This window comes from Cottoperca gobio, chromosome 3 (genome assembly GCF_900634415.1).
Source record: "Cottoperca gobio chromosome 3, fCotGob3.1, whole genome shotgun sequence".
NCBI lineage: Eukaryota > Metazoa > Chordata > Actinopteri > Perciformes > Bovichtidae > Cottoperca > Cottoperca gobio.
The window spans coordinates 2544482-2560637 of NC_041357.1; the positions used below are offsets into that span (position 1 = coordinate 2544482).

A 16156-nucleotide genomic window follows, 5' to 3' on the forward strand; every position below is an offset into this window, starting at 1 on the left:
TATCTGTAGTGTATCTGTAGTGTATCTGTAGTATATCTGTAGTATATCTGTAGTGTATCTGTAGTATATCTGTAGTGTATCTGTAGTGTATCTGTAGTATATATGTAGTGTATCTGTAGTGTATCTGTAGTATATCTGTAGTATATCTGTAGTGTATCTGTAGTATATCTGTAGTGTATCTGTAGTGTATCTGTAGTATATCTGTAGTATATCTGTAGTGTATCTGTAGTGTATCTGTAGTATATCTGTAGTGTATCTGTAGTATATCTGTAGTGTATCTGTAGTATATCTGTAGTGTATCTGTAGTGTATCTGTAGTATATCTGTAGTGTATCTGTAGTGTATCTGTAGTATATCTGTAGTATATCTGTAGTATATATGTAGTAGTGTATCTGTAGTGTATCTGTAGTGTATCTGTAGTATATCTGTAGTATATATGTAGTATATATGTAGTGTATCTGTAGTGTATCTGTAGTATATCTGTAGTGTATCTGTAGTGTATCTGTAGTATATCTGTAGTGTATCTGTAGTATATATGTAGTATATATGTAGTATATATGTAGTGTATCTGTAGTGTATCTGTAGTATATCTGTAGTGTATCTGTAGTGTATCTGTAGTGTATCTGTAGTATATATGTAGTGTATCTGTAGTATATCTGTAGTGTATCTGTAGTGTATCTTTTTCTTCCACCCCATTATCATTCCAAATTCTGACCTCTACATACAGTAAATGACAAATGTTTTCTCTTTGCTAATTGTATAGGTTTAAGGAAACACCTGTTTCATCCTCTTTGTATTTGTATTTGTTTGACATCATTATCTGATAATGCCCATTTTATTAAAAAAAAAGCAAAACATTTCAGTGATTAAATTAGTGCATGATGATTTGAAACCAAAACGGCACAGGAGTACGGCACTTTGTCTTACGTTTTTTTTTTTTATATTCCAATTGTAAAATATTGAAATATACTTTACAATAAATGATTGCGCAAACAATCACTCAATTAATCACTTCTACTAGACCACCCTTTGTTGAGCGACTCTTTTGTTTTCTTGCAAAACCCTTTTGGATCAAGGACTAATGGGAAGTGTGTCAGGGTGGTGTTGTGGAGTAAAATGTGAGGGCATTGAACTGTCGTGGAGCAAATATGTAGCACATTATCAGAAAGCGTAAAGTGAAGGTATTTAAAAGCATTTTTTAAGTTTGTGGGAGAAATTAATAACTTACATTCGTAACAGTTTACATGTAGTTCTAATGGAACGTTCTCAGAATGATGGCCTCTAGAAAATGTTATGATTCAATAAAGTGTTCCGACCAAGTTGCATTTCACTACACAACTACATCAGGTTTAGGAGAGAATTCAGAAACTCAACTTACTGTGGTCATCATTACATTCATGATGAGTAAAAGGTTCTTGGAGAGCTGTGGCTATACAGTTAAGAGCAACCTGGGAGAGGGTATGTTTGGTAAAGTTATGAATGCATACTCAACTGGACTGAAGAGAAGGGTTGCCATAAAGGTAATAGACAAAAAAAAGGTTGAAGCTACTTACTTGGAAAGGTTTCTGTCTCGGGAAATGGAGATCATCAGGTCTTTGAACCATCCCAACATTGTCAAGACTCTTGACATCGTTGAATCACACCAAAGCAAGGTAATACATATTTTTAATGCATTTATATAAGTGAAAATGAATTAATTATCAAGCAACATGAGGCATATCCAATGATTGCTGTCTGTACAGTGTGAACATGATCTGCTAGTAGCCATTACAGCAGGACTTTTCATGATGCAGATTTAGTTCAATACTCATTCAGCGAGGTTTATCCTCAATTACTTTTATGCTCTACATATGTTTTGTTTTTTTACCTCTGCTGTGATCCTACTTTGAAGCCTGTATGGCACCTGGCCTGGCAGGAAACAGGAATCTCATGAGCTCATTAGGGACCAATTAAAATATTCATGCAAAATGGTGAGAAGAGCTTTTCAATTTTCTGTTAATAGCTTTTTCATGTTGCATCATAGACAATGCCCAGTGCAAATCTTACTTGAATTGTTTCACTAACCACCATTTATTTACACTTTTATAGCTATTTTCTTCTTTTGGATGTGGAGTTCAAATACAAATCATGATTATCTAATTAATTCAGGTACATAGTTCAAATATGTTATTTTTAATAGTCATATACATACAGCATATGTATGATAAATGTAAAGATTTAACACAGAAAATCAAGCAGTCTATACGTTTTCTACCAATCAGCAGTGTAGGCCCCGCAAGCTTCCAGTGTAAAACCAAATGTAAATATTTTTGTGAAATAAACAGACATAGATAGTAACTTTGCGTTACACCCATTTTTTAGTAAGTGTTTTTAATTGGGTTTTATACAAACACAACAAAGTTGACACAGAAATAATGATTGAAGAACCTAAATAGATAAAACAATATAAAACGAACAAACAACAACAAAACAGCTAAAATAAAAATTAATTTACTAGAGGTAAGAGGCATAGTTCCACGTTCCACAAAAGAAACAATAGGCTGCCACACTACATTAGGATCATAGTACATCCCCACAGTGTGTGTCTTATTATTTTTATTTTGAGAAAATGCATGACCTTGCAAATCCATCTGCCAAAAGAAGGGGGGGTCACTCGTCCAATTGAAAAGAATGAGACGCTTTGCCAGAACATCCTTTAGAGATATGAAGCAGGTGTACAATCGGAAAAGATTAAATGAGGCCATGCCTCGCACAAATTAATTAAATTAAAGTATTTTAGACTACTGATCTTGTGATAATGATCAGTTTCCAAATCATTTTCCAGTTATCTTTAAGAGTGATAAGTCTTCCACATCAAATATAACTAACAATAGTGTTTTTGCTGATTAAATAAAAAAATACATAAGCAAAAGCACTACCATGATAATGGTAGGGGAAACACTGTGTGTGATAAAGGTTTGATACTGTATCTATATCTACACAGAGTAATATATAACACATATGAATACATGGTAAGGGCAAGGAACAACCAACCTGATAAATATAAATGTTTTATTGTTACCTCTTATATTAGCTTTCATAAAAAATTTAATAAAACAAAGCCCATTTTTAATTTTTGCTAATTCTTATTTGCCTACCTTCATGAACTAATGTAGCCGATTCTACTCAGGTACTATAGTATATATTGTACACATTTTCAAACATGCCAAATGAGATAAGCAAATGTTTGAATCATCATTCAACAGGACAGAATATAATTAAAGAAAATGAAATGAACAGCTTTTGTTTGTTTTTGTTGTTTATTTGTTGCTTTTTGATTCGCCAGCCAAAAGGCCTGACCTGACTTTCGCACCAGCCACCAGCTAACTTCTGGTTTAGTCCTATGCTAACTTGAATTGGAATTAAATAATTCAATTGTGCGACTCCAAATGTTATCGGACAGAATTGATCAAATTCTGATAGTGAACACATCTTTTCAATGGGGTTGTGATGGTCAAAACTATTTATCCACCAAGTAAGCTACGGTGGAGCCTAAGACGTAAACACAGGTTTAACTTTGTTGGGATTGGCCAGTGAGCCCAACACGCACGCAGCACGCTCTCATGCGCGCTCTAAATGACAGGCACACAGAGAGGCCAGAAAAAGAGACAGACAGGTTCAGACCACAGAGTGAGAAGGTTGGAGTGGATGTATCAACAGACTTTAACAAGGCAGATTTCTGATCACTTCCCATTTCTCTACATTTGTTTCGTTTATGACATGAAGTGGTCATTTCCTAACCTTAGTCCCAACCGGAAACAGAACATACATCTTCCGATTCCTCCTCCGGTTAACACAGTTAGCTAGCTCTGTCAGCACTGTGGCCGTTGTTTTCAGCGGTTAGCCGTGGCAATGTTGAAAGCCGTGTGGAGGCAATCCCTCAATCATAGATAGGCTTTGCTCTGAATTTTGAATTTAGGTATTTTAACCAGAGGCACTGACAAATAATGTTCTCCCGCAGAAAGTGTTGTTAGATTAAAAAACGCTACGTCATAGACCAACATCTATGTATTTTGGTGCTTCATTTGGAAGATTTGTTGGGTATTTGTGGTAGCAATGGAGGAAGTTTAGTAGATGACAACAGACGGCTGTCACTCAAACAAGACAAAAGTCTACAGCCATGCCAGCAGTTCTGTGAGACTGTACTTAGGCACAGCAATGCTTTGAGCTAAATGTTAACATCAGCATGCTAATATGCTCACAATGACAATGCTAAGTTGCTGATGTTAAGCATTTATAATATTTACCATGTTCACAAACTTAGTTTTAGTGTGTTACCATTCTAAAATCCCCATTAGCAGGTATTTGGTCATAAACCAATGTCTTGGATTCATTGAAATGTTGACCTGATGATGGTCCTATATGAAAAAGGTATCACCAAAGGCATTACTATTCACCCTGAAGTTAACATGAATGTACCAAATGTCATGATAATCCATCAAAATAGCTGTTGAGATCTTTCACTTAAAGCCAAAGATGTCAACCTGCTGGAGTAGCTAGAAAGAATCACCAAAATCAGAGGGATTCAACCTTTGGGAACCATGAATGTCTGTCTAATGTTTTCTGTCTAAAAAATGTCTGTGCACTTTTGTATTTCTAGGTCTATGTGGTGATGGAGCTCTGTGTAAAAGGAGACGTCTTGAAGCATATCAATGTCAAGGGGGCCTTACCTGAACATTCAGGCTGCAGGCTTTTCACACAGCTGTGCGAGGCAGTCCAATATCTTCACAACATTGACTTGGCTCACAGAGACCTTAAATGTGAAAACCTGCTGCTGGACAAGCATTGCAACCTTAAAGTGTGTGACTTTGGGTTCAGCAAGAGGCTCACTTACACACACGGGAAGGTGGTACTGAGTGAAACCTTCTGTGGCACCTCGTCCTATGCAGCACCTGAGATTTTGCAATCTTTTCCATACAACCCCAAAGTGTCTGATGTGTGGAGTATGGGTGTCGTCCTGTATATGATGCTATATGCATCAATGCCCTATGATGCCACCAACATTAGAAGAATGGTAGAAATTCAAATTCTGCACATAATCAACTTCCCAAACATTCCATCTGTTTCGTGGGAGGCAAAGGACCTTATCCGAAGCATTCTGCACCCTGTTGTGGAGCAGCGAAATACAATCCAAAACATGTTACAGAGTCCCTGGATGTTGCTCGGAGGGAAGACAGCGATGAAGCCCCCCACACCAAAAGCTACCTCTGGGCAGGAAGGTCCTCCAAATAAAAAGGACAAAGAGGATGGGAAACTTTCAAAAGACAATTCAGAACAAGGGGAAGAACCATCAACTTCTGTCCAAAGACATTGACGTCATTGAAGTGAAAATTAGAAGCTAACAAAACTTAAAAGAAAATACGTTGTGTGTGTGTGTGTGTGTGTGTGTGTGTGTGTGTGTGTGTGTGTGTGTGTGTGTGTGTGTGTGTGTGTGTGTGTGTGTGTGTGTGTATTTGAGAGACAGAAGTAGTTTTACATTTTGAATTAAACTTGAAGCAGCTTAAGGTTTGAATTTATTAAGTTAAAAAAGGTCCCGACTGGTAAAAGGGGCTTACCAACAATGCTCCATTCAGAAACAGAGGCAAAAATGGATGGAGTTTAAAAAACTATAGGTCATATTGGCGATAGGGCTGTAGATTGAAATAAATGTGTCTAATTAATAACGGAATTTTAATTAATTGCTATAACATTTCAAAACCATTAAGGCCATTAATATGTCAACACAAGTCCATGCAACTAACAACTAGAATACTGCCTCACGGTTGTATGCCCACGCCACCCTGTCAAGTTGCAGTTTACATATAATTGGTTCATCTCTTTACCTTATTTCGCCTCCTCATTTCCCTCACTTGCGTGTCTTCCTCACATCTTAGCTCCGCTCTTGTAAGACACGAGCGAGAGATGTTATGGGTGAGATGCTAGGACAGAGGAATCCTCAGTTACGAAAACATCACCTGTCACTGGGCATAACTCAAATAAATCCTTTAGACCAGGGGTAGGCAACTGGCGGTCCGCGGTCCGCGGTCCGCGGTCCGCATGCGGCCTTTGCCCTCACTTTTTGTGGCCCGCGAGTCAATTTCCAGAAATCAATCTGTCGAAGCTCCGCGAGGGTTCTGTCGGAGCTCCGTGAAGGGGGGGTGCAAAGTGGCCTTCTGGCAGTAAGGACACACTTTTTAGCCTGTAACATCTACTCCAGGGATGCCCCGTGAAAATTCAAGTTTTGTTTTTCTTTCTTGCCTGGCGCATTCACATTCCCTCCTCCCCTGTTTCGCTCCCACACACACGCACACACGTTTCTCAAAAAGTAAATTCGTTTTTACAGAGAGAATCCATTAACAGTGACTCCTTTTCCCTGCAGCTTTATTCCATTTACTGGGAGTGTTGCACGTGTAGAATTGATTCTGCTCATGCATGCATGGATTATTACAATTATTTAAAATTCCGTTTTGCTCGTTAATCATTTGTGATTTGATGTCATTTAATAAAGTCACCTCTAATATATATTAGGGCTGTCAAGCGATTAAAATAATTAATCTAATTGATTACAAGCTTTGTGATTAATTAATCTAAATGAATCACATATATCAATATTTGCTGTGAGAAGCATTTCAAAATATTCAAATGGATTTTGGAAGATGAGTGAATCAATGAGTAGCATTATAAACTGGTCAACATGTCTTTTATTTCAATACTCTTTCTCCAATATCTTGTTTGCCATAATTATCTTAAACAACACAGACCAACAGTTTGACATAAAGTGCAATCTCAAATCTGGCATAACATCTTTCATTGCACAATAAACAATAGCCTATGTTGTGGCGGCTTAAAAGTTGTGTCATTTGACGGCATCTGTAAAGCCGGTGTTTTTATTTTTTTTAAATTGCTTTATCTACAGACAATTTCGCGACCCCCCCTGCAGTACCTCCGCGGACCCCTTGGGGTCTCGGACCCCCTGTTGAAGACCTATGGAGTAGGGATTAACGATTTATAAAGAAATATCTCATTTGCGATTATTTTGACTTTGATTCATAATATCAGGGAATGTTAATTTTTTTTTTCTCCAGCCCATAGAGTTCAGAATGATGTTTTAACTAGGGCTGTTGAATTAACGCGTTAATTTCGATTAATTAATCACAGAAAAAATAACAGATTAATCGCGCTTCTAGATGCACCTGACTTTTGATCCGACAGCACGGAGCACGGAGCTCCGACAGCACGGCAGTGGCGGTTCTGGGGGGGGGGGGTTAGCCGTACAAAAAGTACTGATTTTGCGACATCCAGGCAGGGGCGAGACTTTATTTTGATGGGCACACCATGCGGTCAATCACATGCAAGGACAGACTAGGATCATACCATTATGTGAAAGAAGCAAGGGGGGCAGACGCTCCAAAGACAGCAAGTGTAGTGGTACAGGCCAGTGGGACAGGTACACACAGAGAGACGGGGGATTTAAATGCAACAGGTCGGGAGAAAGTGAAGAAATTAGCGAAAACCCAAAAAGAAGCACTGCACTTTTAATAATAATAATAATAATAATAATAATAATAATAATAATAATAATAATAATAATAATAATAATAATAATAATAATAATAATAATAATAATAATAATACTTTAGACTTGTATAGCGCTTTTCTTGTAACTCAAAGACAATTGTATCTAAAGTGTCATAATGTTAAGACTTTAGCCTTTATTTATTTGATCTGTTTGCTGTGGTTCTGTGTTAAGTTGTTCATTTAAAGGTTTGATTAAATGTTAAACAATAGGAACTGTGTATTTTTTTGTAACGAAAACAAAGCATAAAAATAAGACTTTCATGAAAACACTGAGTGAAAAATTGCTTACGAACACACCAACCATTTATAATTTCTAAATTAGGCTAAAATTAGAAGTCTCCGAGTGATACTAAATGAAGAGCAATTTGGGAGCCATAAGAACCAAAAGAGCTGAATCTTTGAAAAGAGCCGGACCTCCCATCACTAGTATGAACGGTCTGACTCGTTACCATGGGAACCTAAATAAAAACACATGCCATGATTGATCAATGGAGAGATGCTGTCATCAGTCAGGAACATACCAATCATGGTATTGTTATTGTTGTGCACGATTATTTATACTTATCTAAAAATATTGAAGGCTTGAACATTGCTTCCTCTTTTGTCCCGGGTTGAATGTACCTCTGACAAAACACTTGGCCCCAGCCCCAGCCAGGCCCCCCTGAGTGATATTGGTCTAGAACCGCCACTGCACGGAGCTCCGACAGCAATTCAGATTAATTGTTCCCTAAATCAGAGCTAATTTAACTATTTATTTAAATCACACAAAAACCACGTTTAAAAGGCCCCCCCCTCAAGTGGGCAAGGAAAAACTCCCCAGACCCTTTAACACAGTGGTCCTCAACTACCGGTTACCATTTTTTCCCTGAGATAATCATTAAAAAAAATTATTTCCAATCTTGATTGATATATCTTGATATATACTTCATCACCGGCGATAATGTATTTTAGACAGTGGAGGGGCATCTCATACACACTCTGGAGACCCCCCCACATGATGCATCAGGAGACAGTAGGGGCTTTATTGTGGCAGCCCATCCAAGTCCAGCAGCAAACTTTATCTGTATATACTGTAAATGTTATATTGTTTTATAATACTTTTCTGTTTATAATAATCATTCAATCATTAATTTCCATTCATTGATAAGTCATTTTCTATTGAAATAGGTTTGAAAGTTCAGGTGTTAAAAGTTCTACTTTAAAAGACTAATTTAGGTTGGATGGCGGCAGCCGAGCAGCATCGTACAGCAGCTCAAAACAGCTAGCTTAACTACCATCGCCGCTAACGTCCCGTAACTTAACCTATAATTTTAGCGAAAATGTTATGTTTTAAGGTTCTTTCATTTTATAACATTTGTATCGTTAGCTGTTCGAGCTGATTGAAACCCAATACTTACATTTAAAAGTATATCGAAAATTAATTTGTAGTTGTAAACATATTTAGGGTGTTTTATTTACTTTTTGTCTCTCCCACAATGTTATTCCTCTCTCCTACAGTGTCCATTACAATTACATGATGCAAATGGCACATTATGCAAATTAGGCAATGGCGTCATTTAGCGACTTTTAGGACAGCCAATAGCTACTTTCCTTATTGAGGAGTTGGCAACACTGACTTTAGCTAGGCAAGCTAACAACATGCTTCAAGATGTCTCTCTCAAAAGCCAAAGAAACGTAAGGTTGATTCTGAAAATTGTCAATTCCAGAGCGAATGAACGGACAAATATTTATTTATTTTGCCAGCCGCAACAAGTAATAAACTGGTGTGTTTATCATGCAACGAATGTATTTCCGTGATGAAACAATACTCCGGGGAGAAGCACTACAAGTCAAATAACGACTTGTTTTCTGTCAGTTTTACCGTGGACTCGGAGGAACGGAGAAGGAAAGTACAGGGACCGTTAGCATCATTTGAAGTGGCTTTTGGTTGCTTTTGAACGGAACAAGAGAGAGCCACGAAAGCATCCCTGCTTTTATCTCCTCTCCTTTCCTCCACTCTGTGTCTGACTGACTGTAGGTGTGTGCGCACGTATGTGTGTGTGTGTGTGTGTGTGTGTGTGTGTGTGTGTGTGTGTGTGTGTGTGTGGGTGTGTGTGTGGGTGTGTATGTGTGTGCGTGAAACCACTGATATTCCTCAGCGGCAGCTGCTCCTCTTCCCAGATGGATACATTTGTTTAAATAATTCTGTCACACTCAGTCACACTCTGTCACACCCTGTCACACTCTGTCACACTCTGCCATACTCTGCCATACTCTGTCACACTCAGTCACACTCTGCCATACTCTGTCACACTCAGTCACACCCTGTCACACTCTGCCACACTCAGTCACACCCTGTCACACTCTGCCAGACTCTGTCACACCCTGTCACACTCTGCCATACTCTGTCACACTCAGTCACACTCTGTCATACTCTGTCACACTCAGTCACACCCTGTCACACTCTGCCATACTCTGTCACACCCTGTCACACTCTGTCACACTCAGTCACACCCTGTCACACTCTGCCAGACTCTGTCACACTCTGTCACACTCAGTCACACCCTGTCACACTCTGTCACACTCAGTCACACCCTGTCACACTCTGCCATACTCTGTCACACTCAGTCACACCCTGTCACACTCTGCCATACTCTGTCACACCCTGTCACACTCTGCCATACTCTGTCACACTCAGTCACACTCTGCCATACTCTTCCACACCCTGTCACACTCTGCCATACTCTGTCACACTCAGTCACACTCTGCCATACTCTGTCACACTCAGTCACACTCTGCCATACTCTGCCACACCCTGTCACACTCTGCCATACTCTGTCACACCCTGTCACACTCTGCCATACTCTGTCACACTCTGCCATACTCTGCCATACTCTGTCACACTCTGTCACACTCTGTCACACTCTGCCAGACTCTGTCACACTCAGTCACACCCTGTCCCACTCTGCCAGACTCTGTCACACTCAGTCACACCCTGTCATACTCAGTCACACCCTGTCACACTCTGCCAGACTCTGTCACACTCAGTCACACTCTGTCCCACTCTGCCAGACTCTGTCCCACTCAGTCACACTCTGCCAGACTCTGTCACACTCTGCCAGACTCTGTCCCACTTAGTCACACTCTGCCAGACTCTGTCACACTCTGCCAGACTCTGTTACACTCAGTCACACCCTGTCGCACTCATTCACACCCTATCACACTCTGCCAGACATCTGTCACACTCTGTCACACTCTGCCAGACTCTGTCCCACTCTGCCAGACTCTGTCACTCTCTGCCATACTCTGTCACACTCTGCCAGACTCTGTCACACTCAGTCACACCCTGTCACACTCTGCCAGACTCTGTCACACTCTGTCACACTCTGCCAGACTCTGTCACACTCAGTCACACCCTGTCACACTCTGCCAGACTCTGTCACACTCAGTTACACCCTGTCACACTCTGCCAGACTCTGTCCCACTCTGTCACACTCTGCCAGACTCTGTCACACTCAGTCACACCCTGTCACACTCATTCACACCCTATCACACTCTGCCAGACATCTGTCACACTCAGTCACACCCTGTCACACTCTGCCAGACTGTCACACTCTGTCACACTCTGCCAGACTCTGTCACTCTCTGCCATACTCTGTCACACTCTGCCAGACTCTGTCCCACTCTGCCAGACTCTGTCACTCTCTGCCATACTCTGTCACACTCTGTCACACTCAGTCACACTCTGTCACACTCAGTCACACTCTGTCACACTCATGTCACACTCTGTCACACTCTGTCACACTCATTCACACCCTGTCACACTCTGCCAGACTCTGTCACACTCAGTCACACCCTGGCACACTCTGCCAGACTCTGTCACACCCTGTCACACTCTGCTATACTCTGTCACACCCTGTCATACTCTATCACACTCTGCAATACTCTGTCACACTCTGCCAGAATATGTCACACAGAGCCACACAGAAGTCTCACAGAGCCACACAGAGTCACACACACACTCAGAGACTGTGTGTGAGAATTATTTTTATGACATCAGTTAACATTCTGGAATGGAATTGTGTCCATATGAGGCAATATACTTTAAAACTATTGTATGTACTCCAGCTTTATACGTTTTGTAGTCATTTTGTGTCTCTTTGTTATTGGAGACTTTTGGAGACTTTTCTGGTCTTTTGGAGACTCTGACTTATCGTTCTGCAGTTACTGTCCTCAACGAGCAGCGGGTGCTGCCGTGATAAAAACAAAAATTAAAACATAATATATATTTTTAAATACATATGTTATTTTATATATATATATATATATATATATATATATATATATATATATATATATATAACATTTATATCGGGGCTGTCAATATATCAGATTTTCATTACATAATTATTGTGGCATAATTAATACAGGTAGATCAGCCTATTAATTAATTGCCCACCCCTGCTTTAGACCCTGTACAATTTAGTTTATACAAGTTTAATGAAATTAATTCATGCATCTGTTTTTATTCATGGGCTTCAATGTATTATTTTCAGGTCCTGTACCTATTAGTTTCCATGTCTGAAATTTACATTTTAATACGAATATATTATTATTGTTAATAATAATAATAATAATAATAATAATAATAATAATAATAATAATAATAATGATAATAATAATAATAATAATAATAAAAATATTCCTCTGAAAGCTTCCTCGACTCCTCCGCACGCATTGAAGGATTTTGGACGTGGCGTGTCTCGATTGATTTCCCGGTCATGTTATCGAGGCGAGAGGACAGAGGAGTCGAGGAGGGACATTGGGATGAACCCCATGTCTACATGAGACTGGGATGGAAGTGAGGTCACAGTGAAGTTTGACCACCAAAATCTAATCAGTTCATCTTTGAGTCCCAAGGTGTGTTGCAATACCCATACTACTATACTTTTTAGTGTGCTAGAAAAAGATTAAGTATGTCCCAATACTTTGACCTTTTTGCTCATATCAGCTGCGCAAAGAAGATCTGTTTTCTGGAAAAACAGCATGAACGGTCGGTCACATAATGAAGGGTCTTCAAAGACGGGTTTTGGGATCACAGATTTTATTCGACATTTTTCAAACTATGTTTGGGTATATTTGATCTTTGAACATTAAATTCTGTGAATCTTGGCTACTTGTCCAGAAGGAAGAAGGTAGAAAATATTCATACAACAATCTGTCACATAGCAACCAAGCAGTTCTTTCAACAGTAACTACAACATCAGTTTGGATCAACTAATGAGTCTTAAGGATTTTTTTGGGACAACCTGATAATAATGAATTACAATAATCCAGTTTAGAAGAAACACATGCATAGACTAGTTTTTCTGCATCATTTTGAGACAGGATGTGCCTGATTTTTGTAATGTTAAGCGGTCATTGAAATTTGTTTCATGTGGGAGCTAAAGGACATATCCTGATCAAAGATAACTCAGAGATACTCGATCACATTCTACTCCAATTTATGTGATCCAGTATTAACTTTTAAACTTCCTCTTGAGGAGGTAAACTTTTAAAATAACTGCCTTTTTTGAGATAATCAAGTTCCTCGACAGGAACGTTAAGGGACAGACTCAACCTGATAGATTTTTATGATGCTGCTAAATTTCTCTCAGGACACTAATTAAAACTGTCTGCCAGGAAGTCTCTATTTTCCTTACTGTGCTGTTGACTGTTTATTCAATATTTTTATTACTTGGCCATATTGCTCCATTAATTCGGCCAACAAGTTTTTCTCCAAGGAGGGGAAATTAGAGCTTCTCTGCAAAGCCTTCATAAATTATGCTAACTGACTTTTTAGTTCGTTTCGCAAACAATGTAACGTTTTGCTAAAGAATACAGAGCAGTCTACCCCACCCACAAACCTCTATTATAGTCTACTTAGTAGAGGTTCCGATAGCACGCAAATCAATTTATTAATTAACTTTGAACTGGGTTAGCAAGCTTTATTTAATTTTGGTAACATCAATAAACAGAGATTAGTTTCAATTTGTGCAACAGAGCCCTGCCTAATTTTAAACATAAACTCTGATTAGAACTAATCTTAGATTAAATTAATCCTTGTTGGTGCAACCCAGCCTGAATATATTTTTAATGAGACACAGGGACTAGTACTTGTTCCAGACATTTCCATTTAGTAGTAAATCAAATAGTTTGTCACCGGTTTCTCCTCTGCTGTTGCACTCCTCTGGTTTAGACACAGAACTGCCAAAACCAGCTCTGTCAAGTAGAGGAATCAGTGGAGCATGTTATTTATTCACTGCCCAAAGTACTATTGAGAAAGAGAAACAATACATATACAATACAACAATTGGGAAGCTTGGAGTGGAAGAACTGAATCTAAAAATGTATTGAAAATCTGGTGAGGGAGAAGAAATGGAGCTGATCAAAAATAATTGAATGTTCAGTGAAGTGTGTGTATGTATGTGTGTGTATGTATATATATATATATATATATATATATATATATATATATATATATACAGTATATCTCAAAAGTGAGTACACCCTTTAGATTTTTGCAAATATTCTGTTATATCCTTTCAGGGGATAACATTATCCTACTGAAACTTTGATATAACTTAAAGTAGTCAGTGTGCTGCTTGAATAACAGTATAGATTTATTGTCCTTTGAAAATTACTCAGTACACAGCTGTTAATGTCTAAACAGCTGGCAACAAAAGTGAGTACACCCCATAGTGAACATGTCCTAATTGTGCCCAATGATGTTGTTTTCCCGCCCTGGTGTCATGTGACTCGTTAGTGTTACAAGGATTCAGGTGTAAATGATAAGCAGGGCTGTTAAATTTGGTGTTTTGGGCACAATTCTCTCTGAATGCTGGACAACATGGCACCTCATGGCAAGGAACTCTCTGAGCGGCTGAAAAAAAGGATTATTGCGCTTCACAAAGATGGCCTTGGCTATAAGAAGATTGCCAACACCATGAAAATGAGTTGCAGCACAGTGGCTAAGATCATACAGATGTTTTCCAGGACAGGTTCCACTCGGAACAGGCCTCGCCAGGGTCGACCAAAGAAGTTGAGTCCACGTGCTCAGCGTCATATCCAGAGGTTGGTTTCCAAAAATAGACGTGCGAGTGCTTCCAACATTGCTGCAGAGGTTGCAGAAGTGGGATGTCAGCCTGTCAGTGCCCAGACCATACGCCGCACACTGCATCAAATCGGTTTGTATGGCCGTCGCCCCAGACAGAAGCCCCTTCTGAAACCGATGCATAAGAAAGCCCGCAAACAGTTTGCTGAAGACAATGAATCCAAGAACATGAGTTACTGGAACCATGTCCTGTGGTCTGATGAGACCAAAATAAACCTGTTTGGGTCAGATGGTGTCCGGCGTGTGTGGCGGCACCCTGGTGAGGAGTACCAAGACAAATGTGTTTTGCCTACAGTCAAGCATGGTGGTGGCAGCATCATGGTCTGGGGCTGCATGAGTGCTGCCGGCACTGGGGAGCTGCATTTCATTGAGGGACACATGAATTCCAATATATACTGTGACATCCTGCAGCAGAGCATGATCCCCTCTCTTCGGAAACTGGGCCGTAGGGCAGTTTTCCAACATGATAATGACCCTAAACACACCTCCAAGATGACAACGGCCTTGCTGAAGAAGCTGAAGGTTAAGGTGATGGACTGGCCAAGTATGTCTCCAGACCTAAACCCAATTGAGCACATGTGGGGCATCCTCAAGAGGAAGGTGGAGGAGTGCAAGGTGTCCAACATCCGTGCGCTCCGTGATGTCGTCGTGGAGGAGTGGAAGAAGATTCCAGAAGCAACCTGTGCAGCTCTGGTGAATTCCATGCCCAGGAGGGTTAAAGCAGTGCTAGATAACAATGGTGGTCACACAAAATATTGACACTTTGGGCACAATTTAGACATGTTCACTATGGGGTGTACTCACTTTTGTTGCCAGCTGTTTAGACATTAACAGCTGTGTACTGAGTAATTTTCAAAGGACAATAAATCTATACTGTTATTCAAGCAGCACACTGACTACTTTAAGTTATATCAAAGTTTCAGTAGGATAATGTTATCCCCTGAAAGGATATAACAGAATATTTGCAAAAATCTAAAGGGTGTACTCACTTTTGAGATATACTGTGTGTGTATATATATATATATATATATATATATATATATATATATATATATATATATAAATAAACAGTATATATGTATATATATATATATATAAATAAACAGTATATATGTATAAATAATTTCTTTTCCTTGATAAGGGGGTAGATCATTCTGGTCCACACTTTAACACAGTAGGTGGCAGTAATGCACCTTAACGCTGTTTGCCACCTGCCATAAATACAAAAAAGAAGAAGTTCCTGGGGTATTTCAGTTGTGGTCAGAGCCTGAAACTGAGAGAAGCCAGTGCGGAGAACTGTTTTTACACTAAATAAATATAATAAATAACAAGTTACAAGTTATTTATTATATTTATTCATTTTTTGCAAGCATAATTTGTATTCAGTTATTTTTTCCCCAGGTTTGCACTTACATATTACATAAATACT

General features: G+C 39.3%; 1 protein-coding gene across 1 annotated transcript; it reads left to right on the forward strand.

Annotated features, from left to right (window-relative positions):
• The first annotated feature begins 1399 nt into the window (after nt 1-1399).
• Nucleotides 1400-5352, forward strand: tssk6 (testis-specific serine kinase 6). The gene is made up of 2 exons (XM_029462874.1): nt 1400-1651; nt 4639-5352. Exons 1-2 carry the CDS (start codon nt 1400-1402, stop codon nt 5350-5352), a joined length of 966 nt encoding a protein of 321 aa, XP_029318734.1.
• The last annotated feature ends 10804 nt before the right edge of the window (nt 5353-16156 follow it).